General features: G+C 53.7%; 2 protein-coding genes across 4 annotated transcripts in view; one reads left to right on the top strand and one right to left on the bottom strand.

Annotated features, from left to right (window-relative positions):
- Window positions 1–494: 494 nt before the first annotated feature.
- On the top strand, window positions 495–3,979 carry Smim24 (small integral membrane protein 24). Its single transcript, XM_008837027.3, has 4 exons — window positions 495–1,236; window positions 1,886–1,997; window positions 2,250–2,312; window positions 3,303–3,979. Exons 1-4 carry the CDS (start codon window positions 1,170–1,172, stop codon window positions 3,430–3,432), a joined length of 372 nt encoding a protein of 123 aa, XP_008835249.1. The 5' UTR covers window positions 495–1,169; the 3' UTR covers window positions 3,433–3,979.
- A 6,290-nt stretch (window positions 3,980–10,269) lies between these two features.
- Window positions 10,270–20,109, bottom strand: part of Nfic (nuclear factor I C) — a 39,779-nt gene continuing 29,939 nt past the window's right edge. For 2 of the 3 annotated variants that reach the window (XM_008837025.3, XM_008837024.3), the window contains exons 7-10: window positions 19,495–19,620; window positions 17,654–17,838; window positions 15,586–15,663; window positions 10,270–12,687 (exon numbers count right to left, since the gene is read on the bottom strand). In XM_008837025.3, coding sequence (XP_008835247.1) covers window positions 15,613–15,663; window positions 17,654–17,838; window positions 19,495–19,620 — 362 coding nt within the window. In that variant the 3' untranslated portion in view covers window positions 10,270–12,687; window positions 15,586–15,612. The remainder of the gene's footprint in view (window positions 12,688–15,585; window positions 15,664–17,653; window positions 17,839–19,494; window positions 19,621–20,109) is intronic. The other variant, XM_008837026.3, reaches the window with a different exon arrangement.

Raw genomic sequence — 20,109 nt, 5'->3', positions numbered from 1 at the left:
CATCCCCGATGAAACAAGTCACTGTGTATTCAGAAGGTACCCCTTAAACACCTGCACCATAGCTTTGGGTCTTTTAGTTTAGGATTTAAAAACTTTTTTTTTTTTTAAACCAGGTCAGGCTGGTTTGGAACTCAGTATATAGCCAAACATAACCTTGAACTCCTGATCCTCTTGCCTCCACTGAGGATGTGATCATGTGCCACCACATCCAGCTTATGTGGTGCTGAACTTAGTGTATACAAGGCAAGCACTCTACCAACTGAGCTATAAGCACTCACTACCTACTAGGCTATGACCACCATACTGAGTTAAACACACTGTACTAACTGAGCCACATCCCCAGCACCAGTTTTTTTTTTTTTTTTTTTTTGAGATAAGGTCTCCTTGTAGCTCCAGCTGGCCTGGAACTCGATATGCAGCCCAGGCTGGCCTCAGTCTCATAGAGATCCATTTGCCTCTGCCTCCTGAGTGCTAGATGACTTCTTTAGCTTTCCCTTCACGTGCCTGGGATGTGGCTGTCCCTGGGGTGGGGTCCCCCTTTGCTCAGGCCCAGATCATTATCTAATCAGCAGAGGCCCAAGGTTGAGGGCAGGAACATTCCCAGTGTCACTTGAGGTTTCCAGATTGGGAGATGGGCAGCGGTCAGGTGACTCTGGTGTGGCCAAGAGGGACCCCAGCCCTGGGAGCCTGGTGCTGAGCTAGCCTGTCAAAACCCATCAGAGTGACTTTGTGCAATGCTGAGCCAAGTTGCTGAGCACTGTGGGGTGCTGGACAGAGTTGCTGAACATGGAACCTGACACGTGCATTTTCAAGTCACTGAGAGTGACTGCCACACCTGGCTGTGTATGCATGTGCCACATGTGTGCACATGGGACCAGGGTCACTGCAGCTGATCCCTTGCTGAGGATGAGGGGTCTGTCCACCTTGCAGCTGCTGTGAGGCTGCTGGTCCCCAGGAAGTGGTGTGGGGGAGGCGGCCGTCGTGGTTAATGTTCCACCAGCTGCAGACTCTGCCCTCCGGGATGCGAGGAGGACGAGACGCCCTGCCAGGCGGTTCCAAAGAAGCCAGGTCACCCAAGTCCCAGGTGTCCCCGCCCCTCTCCTCCTCTGTCTTAACCTCACCAGGGGCCTAGGTTGCTCACAGCACAGCTGGACAGCAACCCACTGGCCATGGACACCCTGGGGACGCTGCTCCTGCTGGCTGCAATGCTCCTGTCGCCAGCTGAGGCCCAGCAAGGTAGGACTGGGGTGCAGAGCCCACTCCGGGCTGGGTAGGGGCTAGCCATGTCTCCGTTTCCCAAAAGTAGAAACTGAGGCACGGAGAAGGCATAGGAAGGAGAGGAAGTGCTTGTAGCTCAGTGGCTTGGGTGGTTGTAGCTCACTTGGCAGGATGCTTGTGGCTCACTTGGTAGGGTGGAGGCCCCTCCGGGAGATGAGCGCTCCCTCCCAGGCACCCCCTCTCTCAGCTCTACTTCCTCTCTCAGCTCCTCCAGCTGAGCCCACGCCCCTTTCCCACCTGGTACTCCCACTGAGCCCCTGTGAGATCCTCCTCCACTCCTTGACCAGCCACACCTTCGTCCTCAGGACCCTCTGACCCTCAGGGGCCTCAAGGATCCCTCTAACCCCACGCCTTAAGGCCCCTCCCGGAAACTCCTCTCTTTCAAGACCCTCCCTCTCCCTCCTCCCCTCCCTCCTCCCCGCCTCCTTCCTCTAAGCCCCTCCCCTCCCCTAGGCCCTTTACACTTCCCCAGGCCCCTCCTCTTCCCCCTCCTCTAAGACCTCCTCACCCTCTGACACTTCCCGCTCCCCCTCAGGCTCCGCCCCTTCCGCAGGCCCCTCCCCTCCCTCAGGCCCCTCCCCTCGCTCGCACCTCCTCCCCTCCACAGCCTCCGAGCGCCGTCTGAAGCCCTGGCTGGTGGGCCTGGCAGCGGTCGTGGGCTTCCTGTTCATCGTTTTCGTCCTCATGCTGGTCAACCGTGTCTGGTGCTCCAAAGTCAGGTGATGCTCCGCCCCGCCGCCCCAGGCTCGCCCACAGCTTACTGAACCTCTGTGGTCCCTCCTCGAGGTCTGCCCCATGTTGGGGGACCCCTCGCTTCCCTGCTCCACCATGAACCCTGACACGCCCAGACCCTGGGGCCACACCCCCCTCACAGCCATTCCTGCTGCTTCCCGTGGGTAAGGAGCTGAGTGTGGGGAAACTGAGGCACAGAGGACATCAACCTCTCACGACAACCCTGTTCACACGTACAGGGCCGAGGATGAAGAGGCCACACACAGCATGCAGCCAAACGTGTACCAGGACGTGGACCCCAGGTACAGGGTGTGGGTCACCGCTGCCCTAACTGTGAGGGACCCCGCCCTGGACAGAATGCACAAGCAGCATCTCCTGTCCCTGGATGCCTAATGGCTGCTAAGGAACCAAGAATGGGACAGGAGTGGAGAGGGGGAAGAGTGGGGTGGTGGGGGATGACATGGATGGGCACAACATGACAGGGATCAGACAGCTGGGAAGACAGAATTGAGTTGTAACAAACCTGAGTGAGGAGATGGTCAGACCACAGCCTGCCTCACAAACAGAAGTGAGCTCCCCATGCCAGGAGACACAGGACAGCAGACATCAGAACCATGAGGGATATCATCTCCACTGATTTATCATCCACACTAGCTCTGCCCATCCATCCAACCAGCCATTCATCCATCTATCCATCCATCCTCCCATCTACTCATCTGTCCACCCATCCATCCACCCACCCACCCATCTATCATCCATCCACTCATCCACCCATCCATCCATCCATCCAACCACCCATCTACCCATCCATCTACCCATCTTTCCACCCACCCACCCGTCCACCTACCTGCCCACCCATCCATCTGTCCATTCACCCATCATCCATCTACTCACCCATTTACCAATCCGTCCATCCATCCACCCATCCATCCATTCATCCACCCACTAACCCACCCATTTGTCCACCTACCCATGCATCCACCCACCCACCCACCCACCCATCCATCTGTCCATTCAGCCACCATCCATCTACTCATTCACCCATCTACCAAACCATCATCCACTCTTCCATCCACACATCCATTTATTCATCCATCGTCCACCCACCTGTTCATTCATCATCCCTCCAACCCAGTCGTCCACAGCCAAGTGGAGGGCTCTTTCCAGCTTCATGGAGTGGGCATGTTGCCTGTCCAGCTGCACCACCGAGACTAACTGAACTGTGAGAATCTCCTTATATGGCCTGCACAGGTGACAGTTTATGATTGTCTGTGAACTCTATGTCCCTACAGTAAAAAAGATAAGATGGAGAAGAAGAAGAAAAAGAAAGGAGACGGGAAGGCTGGAGAGAGCAACCAGGGCTTGGAGCTTGAAGAGAAGGGATCCTCAGACGATGAGACAGCCAAGAAGACAGCCCTGTGACACTTCCTGCCGCCTGGAGAGGCTCCATTCACACCCTTAACCAGAGCTAGCAACTGAGCCAGAGCACTGTTGCCTGGGATCTGATAGCATCCCTAAATGAGGAGGAGGCTCGTTCTGACATCCACCCACCCATCCATCTGTCTGTCCATCCAACTATCTGTCCATTCATCCATCTGCCCATCCATCCATTCATCATCCATCTGTCCATTCATCCACCCATCCATCCATCCATCCATCCATCCATCCACCCACCCATCTACTCCCCTGTCTCTTTACCCACCCATCCATCTACTTGTTCATCAGTTCATCAGGCTCCCTCTTTGGGCATCACATGATCCAGTCCCTGTCTGACTCTGGTTCCTCCTGTTTCTTCGTAGCTTGGTGGACGTCTCTGCACAGGCACTGTGCACCTCCTTACTTTTCCTGTCTTTACCTGGCTACCTGATTTGGCAGCACTTCCAGCATCGACCGCCAGGGGGAAAAAACAGCCAAAGAACTTCCCTTAATAATAAAAGTCCTTAACTGCCCTCTGCAGGCAGCTCTGTCAGCCTCTTGCTGCCTTTGCTGAGTCCCTTTAGGGCCCAGGAAGAGCCCAGTCCTCAAATCGGGTGTCCTTGGGCCTTGGCAGAGCCGGGATTGGCAAGGTCATGGTTTTGTCTGTTTGTTTGTTTTGGTCTTTTTGAGACAGGGTCTCCCTGTAGCCCCAGCTGGCCTGGAACTCACTACATAGACCAGGCTGGCCTCATACTCACAGAGATCCGCCTGCCTCTGCCTCCTGATTGCCGGGACTAGAAGCGTGTGCCACTGTGTCCAGCTCTATGTTTTAAATTTGTATTCATTTAATATGTATGAGTGTTTTCCCTGCATACATGTAAGTGCATTCATGTGTACAATGCCCATGGAGGTCAGGAGAGGATGTTGGATCCCCTGGAGCTGGAGTTACAGACGATCTTTAGCCATCATGTGGGTGCTGGGAACCGAACCCTAGTCCTCTGCAAGAGCAGTCAGTGCTCTTAACCACTGAGCCAGCTCTCCAGACCCCCAAGGTAGTGGTCCAGAGACCAAAGAGTCTTTTCCCATGCAATGCTGATTGGCCATGGGAAAGGGGCATACCACCTGTGAGCCACACGTTGGCTCCTCTTCTGAAGTTGGGCTTTGTAAAGCCTGTTTGTTTGTTTTGGTCTTTTTGAGACAGGGTCTCCCTGTAGCCCCAGCTGGCCTGGAACTCACTACATAGACCAGGCTGGCCTCATACTCACAGAGATCCGCCTGCCTCTGCCTCCTGATTGCCGGGACTAGAAGCGTGTGCCACTGTGTCCAGCTCTATGTTTTAAATTTGTATTCATTTAATATGTATGAGTGTTTTCCCTGCATACATGTAAGTGCATTCATGTGTACAATGCCCATGGAGGTCAGGAGAGGATGTTGGATCCCCTGGAGCTGGAGTTACAGACGATCTTTAGCCATCATGTGGGTGCTGGGAACCGAACCCTAGTCCTCTGCAAGAGCAGTCAGTGCTCTTAACCACTGAGCCAGCTCTCCAGACCCCCAAGGTAGTGGTCCAGAGACCAAAGAGTCTTTTCCCATGCAATGCTGATTGGCCATGGGAAAGGGGCATACCACCTGTGAGCCACACGTTGGCTCCTCTTCTGAAGTTGGGCTTTGTAAAGCCCAAAAGATTCTAGCAATTCTGGAGAGGGATGGTCAGCCCAACACCCCCCTTCTCCTAGCTCTGGAGGGGTCAGGAGTCCGAGTGAACATCAAGGACACGGGTGCTGGCTGCTGGCTGCTGGACTCCTTCCCCTCAAGCACCTCCCCTGACCCTTGGGAGCCTGACAGTCACTGAATTTGGATTCTGCTGTAGGAGGCTTGTGCCTCTTGGCCTTAGGTAAGGGGTTGGGGTCCCCTGGGGAGGAGAGCAGTATTGGGGTGTGAGGAAAGAGGATCTGGGACCCTCTCTCTCTCTGCAGGGCTGGAGCCTCAAATTTCTTTTTCCTTTTTCTTTGAGACAGAGTCTCATGTATCCCAGGCTGGCCTCCAGCTCATTATGTAGCCGAGGATGACCCTGAGCTCCTGATCCTCCTACCTCCTCCTCCTGAGTGCCGGGATGACAAATGTGTGTCACCATGCCTGGTTTATGGTGTGCTGGGGATGAACCCAGTGCCGTGGGAGCACTCTAACATTTTGGGTTGTCCCAAGCTTGCCCCACTCTGTGGTGGGAAGTCAGGGCACAGGGAAGAACTTTGCTCCAGGCAACAACTGCCTCATCCTGAGGTTTCCCTTGAGATCCAGGGTAGGCTGAACACTGACCCTGGCTAGGCCCTTTCCCAGCTGAGGGGGCACCCCAGGATCCCCCAGCATCCTCCCTCTCCCAGTAAGAGGTAGAGTTTGGGAGGAGGGACACTGGCTGGCTCCTCCACCTGGTCTTTCCCCAGAGATCCAGTCTCTGAACACAAGGTGGCGCCAAGACTTCATGGTCAAGTTCAGAGGCCCACCCTGCTGAGGAGAGCGGCATTTGCCAAGAGAATTGCAGGGATGGGGGTAGGAGTGGATGAGGCCTTTCTACCTTTAATCCCAGCACTCAGGAGGCAGAGGCAGGAAGAGCTCTGTGAGATCAAGACCAGACTGGTCGACATAGTGAGTTGCAGGCCAGCTGGGGCTACAGAGAGACCCTGGGCAGAGGACAACGCCATGCAAAAGTCCTGGGGTGGAGGACAGGGCTTTGCACTTTTTAAACTTTTTTTTTTTAACTTATTATTTTTATTTTATGTGTATGTGTGTGTTGTCTGCATGTAGGTAAGTGCACCCATGTTGTGCAATGCCTGTGGAGGTCAGAAGAGGCTGTCGGATCCCCTGGGACTGGAGTTACAGACAGTTGTTAGCTACCATGTGGGTGCTGGGATTCGAACCCGAGTCTTCTACAAGAACAACCAGTGTTCTTAACCACTGAGCTATCTCTCCAGCCCTGTATTTTTTTAAACTTAAAAAAATTATCTATTTAAAAATATTTTAATTAATTAATTAATTAATTTTTTGGTCTTTTTGAGACAGGGTCTCCCTGTAGCCTGAGCTGTCCTGGAACTCACTATGTAGACCAGGCTGGCCTTGAACTCACAGAGATCCGCCTGCCTCTGCCTCCCAAGTGTGTGCCACCATGCCCGGTGTTTATTATTTTTATTTTATGTGTATGTGTGTATTGCCTGCGTATAGGTAAGTGCACCCGTGTCATGCAGTGCCTGCGGAGGTCAGAAGAGGCTGTTGGATTCCCTGGAACTGGACTTACAGACAGTTGTTAGCTGCTATGTGGGTGTTGGAATTTGAACCCAGGTCTTCTGCAAGAACAATCAGTGTTCTTAACTGCGGAACCATCTCTCCAGCCCCCAGGGCCTTGCATTTGAGTGTTCCACCAACTGAGCTGCAGCCCTGGCCCGGCCCCTCATCCTTTTCAATCAAACCCAGAAACCTTTATGGACACAGAAAAATGATCCAAGACAGCCAGAAAGAGTTGAAGCTTAGCTTGTTTAATTTTTATACATTTTTTTGCCTTTTATTGAATCTTTTATGGAACCCCCTCACTTTTTTGTTTTCTTGCATAGGGGAAACAAACAAAACAGGCAGTCAACAGTACTTAGGCGCATCTGAAAAAAAATTTGTAATATATGATGTTATGATTGGAGTATGCTGTGGGGCAGGTGACGGAGCAAGCTGGGCCTGGGCCTGCCAGGGGATCTACCCCCCCCCGCCGCCAGTCCCCTGCTTCCTTGGGGTTGAGGGGTGGTGGCCACAGACTGGCACAGGTGTGTGTGTGTTAAACAGACAGCAAGAAATGAACCATCTATCCTGGTACTGTGAGTAAAATATGAAATGGTTGAATCAAAACAGAATCTCAGAAAGAATCCCCCCCAAATCTCAGAGGTAAAATGAAACAGCCACCCAAAAAAATGAAGGGGAAAAGAAAAGGGAAGAAAAGACAAGAAAAATAATGAAGAGAAGAAAATGGGTTTTCTCGCTCCTTCTTGTGACTTCTGAGCACCCTGTGCTGTCCTGTCTAGTCCCTCAGATCCGATACCTGTCCAGGTGCTGTGGTAGGTAGGGCACTCAAGCTGGATTTCCTGGATTCAAAGGGGCTTTGGTTTGGGGGGAAGCAGCTTCCTGGCTTGGATCTGAGGTTGGAAGATGGGGTGTGGACTTTTGGAGTGTCCAGCTCCATTCCCTTTCTGACATGTTGGGGGAGGCTGGGTGTTGGGAACGGGGTGGTGGCTTGGGTGCATGCCTTCTCCCCACCCAGAGTCCTTCTGCCCAGTGTACCTACAGTCTCTTTCCTGTCCCAAGTCTGAGGGGAGCAGAAGGTGGGGACTGTGAGGGACAGGGGAGGAGGACCCCAAAACCGCACCATCAGATGTGAGGCACTGATTGGAAAATGAGTGTTTTGGTATTAACCGGCTACGAGATCTGGTGGGCCTGCTTTGAGTCTTCCTCCTGAACTGCTTAGTGATGGATGGATGGAGGGAGGGAGGGACACACATGTGGTGACACTTGCGAGCAGAGGCTCGGGTCGTTTGCTAAGAGAGTCAGGGGAGCCAGGAGTGGTGGTGCACACTTGGTGCCTGAGCAATTGAGAAACTGAGGCAGGAAGATTGCCACGAGTTGGTGGCCAGCCTGGTCTATATGGCAAGACCCTCCTGACTGGAGAAATCAAAACAAGAACAACAAAAGGATGAGTGGAGAGGTCTCGAACCCAGCACCCTGGAGAACAAAGAACTATCTGAGCCAAGAGAGAAAAACCTACTTTTTTCAGTACTATGAAAGTTCCAAAATTAAATGTGTATATATATATATATATGGCACAGCCTGGCCCACCCTGGGGTGTTGGCTGAGCATCTGCCTGTTGTCTCTTACCAAGCCCTGTATATTCACTGGTGGACTCAAGACCTTGTCTTACTGGGGACATGTGGGGCAGCCATGTCTGCTCTGTTCTGAGGACACGCTGTCCCTGGGAATACACAGAAAGTCCTGGAGGGAGAGAAGGAGTCATCCAGACCCTGGGTTGTCTTTGTGGGGGACCTGCAGCTCAACCCCCTCAAGGTGACTGTCACTACTCACAGCTGCCCCCTTTGAATGGTCCTGATGGTCCAACTGAACATGTTGGGGACTTGGCTCAGAATCTGGATCTGAACTCAGGACCCTGGACAAGACATCCAGCGCCTCTGTTTAACTGAGGAACAGGGTCACAGGTTAGACCCCAAATGTCAAGCTAGGGGTGCTTCACTAGAGGGTAGCAGTCCATCCCCATATGCTGCCAGGCACACACTGTCCACTGTCCTGACACAGGAGTGGAGAACAGGGTGGGACCCTGCCCCACCTTTGATGAACATGAAACAAGATGGTACCTCATGGGCCACACCACCCTCTCCTTCACCCTAGAGATTCCCTACGTCCCAGGGGTGGAGGACATTTTTACTCTGGTGGGGGCAAAAGGCCAAAATCAGCCAGAGGGACAAGGGACATCCCCACCTTGGACCAGGGGCAGCAGGTGACTGGTAAGGTGGGCTAGGGCCCCTTTTGGTCCACTGTGGCATTCTGAAGTGTGTCTCTGGAGGTGACTTGGGATAAGCCTTGGGTGACCTCTCTTGATAATGTCTTACATTCAGATGGGACAATGGAGGAAGTGTGGGAATTGGCTGCCTGGTGGGAGGGTCAGGTTGGGAGACAGTGGAAAGTCATGGGGAGAGATGGCTTAGGATCTGGGACCCTGTCTGCCCTGCTAACCACCTGGCTATTGTCTTAGCTTTGGTGAGAAAAAAGAACAAAGTTAAAACAGAGAACAGTTAAAACAGGAAAAAAAAAAAGCTCCCAAAAAACCAAAAAAAAAAAAAAACAAACAAAAAACAAAAAAACAAACCCAAAGGCAACCACAAACAACTACAAAAAAGGGAAAGAAAAAGAAATGGAAAGTAAAAACTGAAGTCACAGACAAGAGCTTGCTCAGCGATGGGGATGGTGGCCTGTCTGTGACTGTGTCCCTAGCTGTCCCTGTGCCCCGCTGTCCCACCACCAGCTGGGGGCTCAGGAGGCAGAGTTTGACCACAGGCAGAGACAGACAGATATTGCATATATCGAGTTTGTAGGGTTATCCTTGCTTCCCACCAGGCCGCCCTTTGTGTTGGTGGCTGGAAGACGGAGGACAGGGACTTGGGGAGTGATAGGGACAGTGGGAACACCCCAGGCTGGCCTCGAGATCGCAGGGGACAGGCGGGTCCTTTGGTGAGAAAAGAGGGCTGCACTTGGGCGTCACCACTGGGGTGGGATGGTCATTTGTGCCCCACCCAGGGGGAGACACAGGCCTGCATGAAGCGGGGACTGTCTGGGGTCATGGCGGGCATCTGTGGTTGGCCTGTGTCCAGTGAGGTGGGAAATCCCAGCTGCATGGGGACCAGAATGTACAGGGGACTCCGACCTGATCCCTTGAAATTATGGAGCAGGACTTGGGGGCCGTATGGGGTGAGCACCAGGGAGAGACCCCGAGCTTCCATCCTCTAATTCGTGAGGGGATGGAACCTGGGTGGGTGGCAGGACGGGGTCGCCAAACTGTGGGACGACATTCTGACTTAGTAACGTTCTGATTTTTGTTTGATTCTATTTTTGGGTGTTTTTCTTCTTCTTCTTTTTTTTGGGACAGGGTCTTGCTTCATAGCCCAGGCTGGACCTGGAACTCACAGCAATTCTCCTGCCTCAGCCTCCCGAAGGCTGGGATCACAGGCGTGAGCCACCACACCTGGCTCTCTCTCTCTCTCTTTTATATAAAAAATTCTCATATTCTTTTTGTTCATTTTTTTCTTTTTTACAAATAGAAATACATCCCTTTTGGATTTTTTTTTATTTCATTAAATCATTTGTTTTTAACTATGCGTGCAGGGCATGCGTCTATGTGCGCTGATATATTGAAAAGTTAATATTTGTTCTGGGGGCGGGGGCAAGGCACATCTTGTGGTAAAAAATCGTGCAAATTCGGAAATATGGAAATTTTGGGGGGAAGGGTATATATTTTTGTGTATCCTTTTTTTTTTCTTTTTTAATAGAGGCGGTAAGGGGGGGTCGGGCAGGTGAGGGACACAGAGCCGGGTATAACTTGTCATGCACGCATTGGCCCCTCGAGGTCACCAGGGACTCAGAGTAGGGCCTTAAGCACCATGCAGTTAGGTAGGGACTCGTTTCTGTCCACCCTGACCCCTTGGGGATCCGGCTGGCTGGCTTGAAGAGGGGTCAGAGGGGACCTGCCAGGTCCACCCTAGGAATAGCCCATCCCTCACCCTCCTAGCCTGACCCCTCCCCCGCAGCTGGACAGTGGCCCCTGCGATGTCCCCAATGGTCCCCTCCCTCTGGAGGGTCCCCGAGGATGGACGGACAGACAGGGTGAGGGTTCAAGGGCTGGGAAGGTGTCTTGGGGGGGGTCTTTGTATGTTTGAGTGACCTCACTGAGGTCCCCCTGGAGAAGATGATGGGGGGTCCCAGGAAAGGATGACAGGTGGCCAGGGCCCTGGGGGCAGCTGCTTGGATAATGGCTTGTAGCCTCCGGTGGGCAGGGGACATGGACAGCGCCAGGCATGATGGGGGTCAGGGAGGGGTCCTTGTGTATGTGTGTGGGTTTGGTGACCCTAAAACACCCAATGCCCCTTCCTGGACCAGCCCACCCGAGATAGGGACCTGGGTGGGTGCAGCAGAGCCAGGATGGAGGGGCAGACCTGTGTCCCCAACTTAGTGTTATTTTTGGAGCAGTTCAGTGAAACACGCATAGCAGATGGGGGAGCCCCCACCCTGGCCACTCTTGTCTCCCCAGAGCCCTCCTGACCCGGGGTTCAAGTGCACCCACTTCCACAGCCTTCTAGTTCCCTCCGCCGGGCCCACATCATCGGGGGGGGATCAAAGTGCAAAGGGGGTATACCCCTGTGGTGGGGTACCCCAGGGTGGGTCTCCCATAATTAAGGCACTGGCAGAAGGAGGTGGGGGGGCGGTGCATGGGGTCCCCAACCCGGGTCTGGGGGACACCCAGCACTACCCCTGGGGGTCCCATCTCTCTAGCTCGGAGGGCGCATGGTGATGGGGGGCTGGGGGTGCGACGGGGTTGAGGGTGGTGGGGTGCCCCGGCCACTCTGTGTCCCCGATGGATAATGAGGGGCAGCGGTGGGTGGAGGGGGTCAGGCACTTAGGATGTGACACCTCCCACCTCCAGGGGCTGCGGTGGGGAGCAGGGACATCTCACTATGGGAACCTGGACACAGAGGTCCCATCCCCCATCCTCTTCTTCTCAAAGTGCAATCCTTTTGTGTGTGCAAGAGGAGGGGGAAGTTGAGGTGTCCCCGGGGGACCAGGCCGGACGGGATGGGGCTGGGGTGGCCTCTCATGCCGGAGTGGGACTGGGGACAAATTGCATAGACATGTCCATTCAAACCAGGCCCAAAGACCAGGTCCTCCGTGAGGGGACCAGAGGGGCGAGTTCGAGGTCGGCCGCAGGACCCTCTGGGGTGTCCCAAAGTACCTGTGTTGTGTCTGTGCCCCGTGAGGGCCAGTGCTGGCTCGTCCCCACGTGCCCTCCTTTGTCCTTGTCCCCGAATGCCACCGAGGTCCCTGAGGTCCTCTGCGGGGTCCTTGCCATCCACCTTCCGCGCCAGTCCCGCCTTCAGCCTCCTGTCTTTGGCAAAGACCATCAGCGGGGAGAGCTGGATGAGGTCCCCGTGGCTGGCTGGCGTTGGTGGCTGGCAGCAGGGGTCTGGGGAGAGGTGGCCTGGCCGGGTGGCCCTGCCCCATCCTTCTGTTCATCTGTTGGTGCTGGGCGTGGGTGCCAGGCTGAGCTCACCTGGTCTGTGGGTGACTGGCTGCGAGGGCCTCAGGGAACAGGAAGGCTGCAAGCATCAGGCCATCAGCAGCAGGAGCCACATGAGAGGAAGATGGCGGAGGGGTGTGGAGGGCGCTAGTCTCTGCGCCAATCCCACATCTGAGGCAGCCGAGTCCTCAAACCCTCACTCTGCCTTTTGTCTTCTTGGTTGGGCAGGTTTTTGTTTTTGTTTTTTGTCTTTTTTTCCTTTTTTCCTCTCGTCTTTCTGTTGTGCTGGGAGTCAGCAGGGGTTTCTTGCTCGTTCTGATTTTCCACTGAAAATGTGGACTGGGACCCGGTGCTGCTACCCCGGGGGACTCCCAGACGATGGAAGAGGCATAAGAGGAGGCATAGGAGGACCTCAGCTATCCCAGGTACCAGGACTGTGAGGCCCACGAAGGGGGGAGGACGGGGAGGGAGGGAGGGAGGGAGAGAGAGAAGAGAGTCAGGATCTACATGGACTTTGGCTGTCTTTTCCCATCCCCACAGCACCTGTGACCTTGGAGGCCTGTATCCCAGACCATAAAAACCAGCTACATGACCCTGGCCTCTGAACAAGATGCCAGAGAAAACAGGCTGCATCATGAAATCTCAATTCTGCCCTTTCAGATAGATGAAGAGTTGTTAGTGTAAGTGGATCCCACGCAAGCTTAGGGACTTGCTGTAAGTCTATCCTGTGCAAACTCAGGGATCTGGGGATAAGTCTATCCTGTGCTACTTCAGGGATTGGGGATAAGTATATCCAGCATAACCTTAGTGAAGGAATCACACTAAAAGCATAGTCCAGCTAATGTTCAGATATGGTGACAGCCCTTAACTGTCATTTGATAACTGGCACCCAGCCACAGGACTTCTTTATTGAACCTATGAAGCTGGGGTGTGCAGGAGGCTTTGGGGATGATGCGCCTCAGTATATAGGCTGTGCTACAACTTCCCCTGCAGCCCGGCTGGCTATAGTCTGTCCTGCTACAGTTTCTTAAGTGCTGCAATGACCAGCCAGGGTCACCATGCTGGATTTATAATTTTTTAATTAATTAATTATTTTTTATTTTATGTGAGTTTTGCCTGCACAGAAGTACAGGATGTTCATGCAATGTCCACAGAGGCCAGAAGAGGGCATCGGATACCCTGGAACTTGAATTCTGGACTGTTGTTAGCCACCATGTGGATGCTGGGAACCAAACCCAGGTCCCCTGCAAGAGCAGCTGGTGCTCTTAACCGCTGAGCAAGCTATGCAGCGTGTGTGTATTTATTTATTTATTTTTTTATGTGTATGAGTGTATTGCCTGCATGTATGTGAGTGCACCCCTGTTCTGCAATGCTGCAGAGGTCAGAAGAGGGCTTCAGATTTCCCTGGAACTGGAGTTAAGGACGGTTTGTAGCTGCCATGTGGGTGCTGGGAATCGAACCCGGGTCCTCTGCAAGAGCACTAATCCCCTGACCTTCCACAACACTCCTTGCTGGCCCATGGCATGAAGACGGAAGCTCAGAGAGGTCAAGGTAAACCAGCACGCTGCTGGTAGGTAGGAGTCACACTTAGTCCATCTGGCTCCAGATTCACTTCCTACCCCACTTCCAGGGCCCAGCGCTCAGTCTGAGCCTCAGCTGAGTCCTGAGTCCTGGCCCGTGTCCACCTTCTGTACCCACCTGCCCTGGGGGGGGTCTGAGACCCTCCAGGTGGTCGCTGTAAAAGGACATGTCCTCTTCAGCCACTGCCCTGGCTCCCAGCCCCCCAAGCCCCTGTCTACAGCCAAGTTCAAGTTCATCTGGCCATTACCTCATGTCTGGTTTCCCTGGCAACCAGACAGGCTCTGGGCGTGACCCTACCCTGGAGTGGTGGACTGCGGCCTTCTGCCTCCCTGGAGAGGACCCGAGTCTGCCTGGCGCTGGGAGGGGGGAACTAAAGCAGCGTCGGAGGGCTTAACCCTTAGACCCCAATTTATTTATATGCTTGGAATGGGGTCTGGTGGTATGTTGGGGGGACTCCAGGGACAGATGCAGGCCCTCGGGGCAGGTGAGCACTGGTTGATGGTAATGATTGTGGGGTGGGGGCTGGCCTGGGGGTAGGGGAGGCCCGAGCCAGGAATAATAAGGCCAGGAAGTGCTGACAGGGCGGAGATTACTGAGCTGAGGCCCAGAATGCCCAGGCAGCCAGGGGTTTGGAGGAGGGGGAGCCACTCATGGGCCTGCCTCCTCTTCCCCCGGCCACCCCACAATCCTTGGGGGCGTCATCTCCACAACCTGCCATCTCCCCCTTCTCTGTTTCTGCAAGTCTTTTCCGGTGTTCTCTGTCCCCGACTCTACAGTCGGCTGTGGCTCCTACACCCTCAAGGTGAAGCCCCCAGATATCCAGCTGATGAAGAGGAGGTGTGGATGGAGCCCCTATGGTCTCCTGCCTCAGTTTCTCTGTTATGGGAGTTGCATCATCACCAGGAGGGAGGGGATGTTAAAGGAGAGGGAGGGAGGGAGGATTAGGGAGGTTGAGGCTCCAGGCCTGGGACCAGCACGGAAGGGGGAAAGGTGATCTTTGAGCTGCCTGGGAGACCTTGACCAAGCTACTACTGAGTACATGGGGGGAGCCCTGGCTTTTTTGTCTCCTTTGAAGGCTTCCTGGGAGGTGGTCAAGGCTCAAGGAAGAGACAGAGGCTCAGAGTGGGGGAGGCAGTTGGTTTGCCTCTTGCCTTGCTCTCCTGACCTCTGGGCTCCTGGCTTTGAAGTCACATGCAAGGCTCCCTGAAGAGCCAACAGCAACCTGGACAGCTTGGCAGGGTCCCCAAGGGAGCCGCAGAGGGACTGGATACCCGTGGTCTCCCAATGCTGTGCAATCATGGGCAGTTCACTTGCCTTCTCTGAGCCTGAACTTGCTGTTTCTTCCACCTGGCCTGTTTTCAGCCTCCCTGTCCTCCTCGTTCTCCCTGACACTCTAGGGGAGGAATCTGGGGACACAGGGGAGAAGTCCTGGCATCCTGGCTCCATGCATGCTGTGTGACCCTGGGTGAACTCCGTCCCCTCTCTGGGCCTCAGGTTCCCCATCTAGGCACATGGGCCAGTGGGCAGCTTGCTACAAGCTGTGGTTAGATGGGGGACCAGAATAAAAAGTGGCAGACAGGGAGGAGGGTCAGCTCACACCCCTGGGACCCTGGAGCCAGTGGGGGCGGGCTCAAGGCCCGGGTGGGATGAGAGGCTGGCTTGGTGCCAGCTTGCAGGCCTGCTGTCCCTGACCCCCCAGGCCGGCCCCTCTGCCCTGACCCCAGCCCCCCAGCCGGCCTCTTGGCCCCTACCTGTGCCTGCATGTGGATCCCTGGATCCTAATCCCACAAAGGAACCGTTTGCAGGGGACGAGCCGGGCGGAGAGTCGGCTGTGGGAGAGAGACCGAGAGCCCATTAGCGCCCGGCCCAGAGAGGGGTGTCTGCTGCCCAGAGAGGGGTGTCTACTGCCCGGGGGTCACACAGCATTGCCTTTGTACTCAGCTCTAAGAGCCTGAGAACTGCAGCCCTCACTGTCCCCCCCCCCCGGGGCTAATCTGGGCACCCCAAGAAGCCTGGGTGCCCTAGGGGGCCCGAGGATCTCAACTTGAGGGGTCCCTGGATAGCAAAGTAGATAAAGAATAAAACATTCATAAATCAAAGGCTATCTGTAAATTATTCAGGGTCTTGCCTGCATTCTGCGCAAGCTGCTATCAATTATTAAGGATATTTTATTTATTAATTTTGCTCTTGGAGAGAGCGTGGGGCTGGGATGTCTGCACACACATCTATCTGTCACCTGACTGGCTTTTTGGGTTTTCTAAATTTTTATTTTTTGAGATGGAGTCTTGCTCTGTAGCCCAGGCTGGCCTTGAATCTGCAGCCATCCTCCTGCCTCAGACTCCTGAGTGCTGGGGTGACAGGCCTGTGCCACAATGCCAGAGCCATCTATGTATATTTTAATCTTACCCATTGCATCTTGTCTGGGAGCGTATAAGCTGAGACAAAGGACCCAAGATTCCCATCCCACCAGGGATGGTCAGAGATCGGCTAGTGGAGTTTGGGGCTGGAAAGGAAGGGGGTCCCTGAGCCACGGCCCCAGCCCCTCACTGGTCCCACCAATATCTCAGGGGACTGTCTCCAACAAGCCCTGTCGTGATTCCCTACCACACAGATTGCTCATAGGACAGTCAGAGCAGACAGGACATAGACCTGTGCTTGGTGCCTGGCTCAAGGCTCTATGTCCCTCGTCTACAGTGCAGGCTTGCTTCCCCCTGCCCTGCCCATGAGGCACAGATGAACCCATTTTACAGCTGTAAAAACTGAGGCTCAGAGAGGCAAAGGCATTTGTCTGTAGTCACACAGGATGTGAGCTCTGGGGGAAGCAATATTTAAACCCAGGGCTGGTTTGGGGGCTGTATTCTTTTTTTTTCTTCTTTTTTTTTTTTTTTGGTCTTTTTGAGACAGGGTCTCCCTGTAGCCCCAGCTGTCCTGGAACTCACTATGTAGACCAGGCTGGCCTTGAACTCACAGAGATCCGCCTGCCTCTGCCTCCCGAGTGCTGGGATTAAAGGTGTGCGCCACCATGCCCAGCTGGGGGCTGTATTCTTTTTAAAAAAATATTTTATTTATTATTTTTATTTTATGTGTATGAGTGTATTGTCTGCATGTGTGTTAAGTGCACCTGTGTAGTACAATGCTGTCAGAGGCTAGAAGAGGGCATCAGATCACCTGGAACTGGAGTTATGGATGGTTGTTAGCCAGCATGTGGATGCTGGGAACTGAATCTGGGTCCTCTGCAAGAGTAGCCAGTGCTCTTAAACACTGAGCCAGCTCTCCAGCTCCTGGGGACCATATTCTTGTGGCTCCCTGGCTCATCAGGTTCAGTTTGGATTTGGGAAGACACACTGGGTGGGAGACGGGCTGTGGGGAGGGGGACCTAGGACTGTCCTCCTGGGAACACCTGCTCAGAGGTGTCACCTGAAAGCCCAGCACCGTTGGGGTCTCACACCACCTCCTCAAGCCGTCTGCGCACACAGTTCCTTTCCGGCAGTGACTCACTGTGCTGAACACTCACGTTATTTCCCTAATTCTCCCCCAAAGATTCAAACCCAAACACTTTTTCTCCTGCAGAGTTGGTCTTCAGACAGGGCTTTGCTCTGTAGTCTAGGCTGACCTCAAACTCGTGGCCATCCTCCTGCCTCAGCCTCCTGAGTGCTCTAAACTCCAAACACATTTTGTTTTTGGCACAAACCAGTTTGAACCAACTCTGGTTACTTTGCTTGGTGGGGGCACTTATGAAGATTGGATTTCTATGTGCGGATTCCCTACAGCCACTGGGCTGCATGAGGCCATGTGAAGCTATGTGTCTATCACACTCACCGGTCCGGGCTGCTGGCTGGCTGGGTCACAGGCCAGTGAGACGAGATCTTTGAGTGGGTCCTGGGGATTGAGATGCGGTGGGTACCGGATGGCCGTGTGCGGAAAGTAGGTAGAGGCTGTTTGGGGCAGGATGGATGTGGTAGGGAAATGGAGAGCTGAGGATGGGTGGGGACTCCGGGCGATTCCTGCAGACAGACAGAGCGAGGGGTCGTGGTCAGGAGGCCTGTGTGACGCAAATACCTCATTGCATGATCAGGGGTGTGGCTCCCATCTGAAAACCAGAACGGTTTGGCTTTTTGTTTTACACAGGGTCTCACATAGCCCAGGCTGACCCTGAATTCCTGATCCTCCTGCCTCCACCTCCTGAGCGCTGTGATGACAGCTGTGCACTACCAGTCTGAGTACTTGTTCCTACTTCTCTGAGGCCATCAGAGGATCTGCAACTCAAGCCTCACACAGAACAGAACAGCAGAGCCGGGAGTCACGCAACTGTAGCCCTGAGCACCAGCAAGCTCTTTCCACAAAGACATCAGATAGCAAAATTTAAATAAATCAAAATACAGGGCCTGGGGCTGGGCTCAATGGGTAAAGTGCTTGTAGCTCAGTTGGTACAGTGGTCACCTGGCATATGCAAAGTCCTGGGTTCCATCCCCAATAATGCATAAACTAGTCATGGTGATACATGCCTGTCATCCTGGCACTTGGAAGGCTGAGGCAGGAGGATTGCTATGTGTTTGAGGTCAGCCTGAGCTGCAGCATAAAACCCTGTCTGATAAAAAAAAAAAAGTGTACAATTTGATAATTTTCAGTATTTTCTTTTTTTTCTTTTCTTTTTTTTTTTTGGGGGGGGGTTTGACTGAAGCAGAGTTGAGACAGAGAAAAAGGACCCTAAACCACCTTTTTAGTTCCATAGTGAACTTTTTTTTTTTTTTTTTTTTTTCTGTCTTTTTGAGACAGTATCTCCCTGTAGCCCCAGCTGTCCTGGAACTCACTATGTAGACCAGGCTGGCCTTGAACTCACAGAGATCCGCCTGCCTCTGCCTCCCGAGTGCTGGGATTAAAGTTATGCACCACCATGCCGGCAACATTTTCAGTATTTTCTTAGTTATGCTTCTGACTGACCACCCAGTGGCCTCCTAGCCCCCACTCATTCACTTCCTGTCTCTGGATTCTCCTGTTTTGGAAAGTTCCTGTTGCGGAGTTCTACAACAGTGGTGTCTGGGTCACTCACTGACTGCAGTGTCCCTGAAGTCTCTCTACATTGTGGGGTGTGTTGGAGCTTCACTCCTATTCATGGTTATGTAGTACTCTAGTGTGTGTCAGAGCCTTGCTCTTGATCATGACTGAGTAGTACTCCAATGCCATATTTGCAAAGTAACTTCCAGAATGTCACCTTTCTGCAGCTACCACTCTCGTCCCTTCCTAGCCCCTGAGCTGATGGTACATATGGGTGGCTCTGCTGGTCACAGGGCCTCTTTGGTCATTCAATATGGCCAATTTAGTTTGAAGCAGACAGAGTGATAATGAAGTGGCTGGCTGGGGGCTGTGTGCCAATAAAACTTTATTCATATGAACAAACAACTGGAGGGCTGCAGTCTGCTGACTCCTGGCCCTCACTGTTTAACAGGGTGATCAGGATGATGTTGGGAACTCCCCAGTTTATCTCACCCTGGGACAGGCCATCTTCACCACTGTACACTAAGTAGTTTTTTCCTGGCTGGAAGGCTACAGCAATAGGACCCAGGGTCAGATATCTGGCTGGCAGGACTTCCCTGGCCATGGCAGGGTCTCCCATCAGAGGTGCAGTTCTTCCTCCCTGCCCGGGGCTGCTGGGCACTCACCACTGTGCACTGCGATGACCGGCCTGTGGTGCTGGGTGAAGCTTGAGAGCCGGGGTGAGTCCTGGGGGGATGGGCTGTTGAACGGAGACTTGTCCATTTCTGTCTTTTTGACAGGGGATGAGATGCCTGTGGGGGAAAGACTGGAATCTCAGGTCTCTGAGGAGCAGTGAGCCATGCCACCCACATCCACCAGAAGCTCAAGGTTATCAGGGACAGGGCTGGGGAGGGGATGAGGTTGACTGCTGTGGTGGGAGAGTAGAATACTGCTCAGCCATGAATAGGAGTGAGGCTCTGACACACACTGGAGTACTACACAGCCATGAATAGGAGTGAGCCTCTGACATATAGGGTCTCGAAGGCCCCTACAGGGCAGGGTCCCCTGCTTGGAGCTACATGCAGGGTTTGGGGTGCTGGCCTTGCAGGCTGGCCCAGAACTATATGGCTCAGGCTAACCTCCAACTTACAACAATCCCCCTACCTCAGCCTCCTGAGTGCTGGGGTGATGGGTATGTGTGATCACACCTGGCAGTCACCCCTTCTGCCATTAGCATTCTACATTTCATAGGTGGGGTGGCCGGGGCCTAGGGACAAACAGACACCTGTCTCCCATGAGGA

This window comes from Nannospalax galili, unplaced genomic scaffold, assembly GCF_000622305.1.
Source record: "Nannospalax galili isolate Female #2095 unplaced genomic scaffold, S.galili_v1.0 scaffold77, whole genome shotgun sequence".
Taxonomy (NCBI): Eukaryota; Metazoa; Chordata; class Mammalia; order Rodentia; family Spalacidae; genus Nannospalax; species Nannospalax galili.
Note: the sequence above shows the minus strand (reverse complement) of the source record. Positions and strands in the feature narration are given on the sequence as shown.

What these genes read in the sequence shown, in the direction of transcription:
- Smim24 (XM_008837027.3), top strand. Translation starts at nt 1,170, where the DNA reads ATGGACACCCTGGGGACGCTGCTCCTGCTGGCTGCAATGCTCCTGTCG. An exon ending in GTCTGGTGCTCCAAAGTCAG is followed by an intron (nt 1,998 to 2,249) that starts GTGATGCTCCGC and finishes TCACACGTACAG; the next exon opens with GGCCGAGGATGAAGAGGCCA. An exon ending in TACCAGGACGTGGACCCCAG is followed by an intron (nt 2,313 to 3,302) that starts GTACAGGGTGTG and finishes ATGTCCCTACAG; the next exon opens with TAAAAAAGATAAGATGGAGA.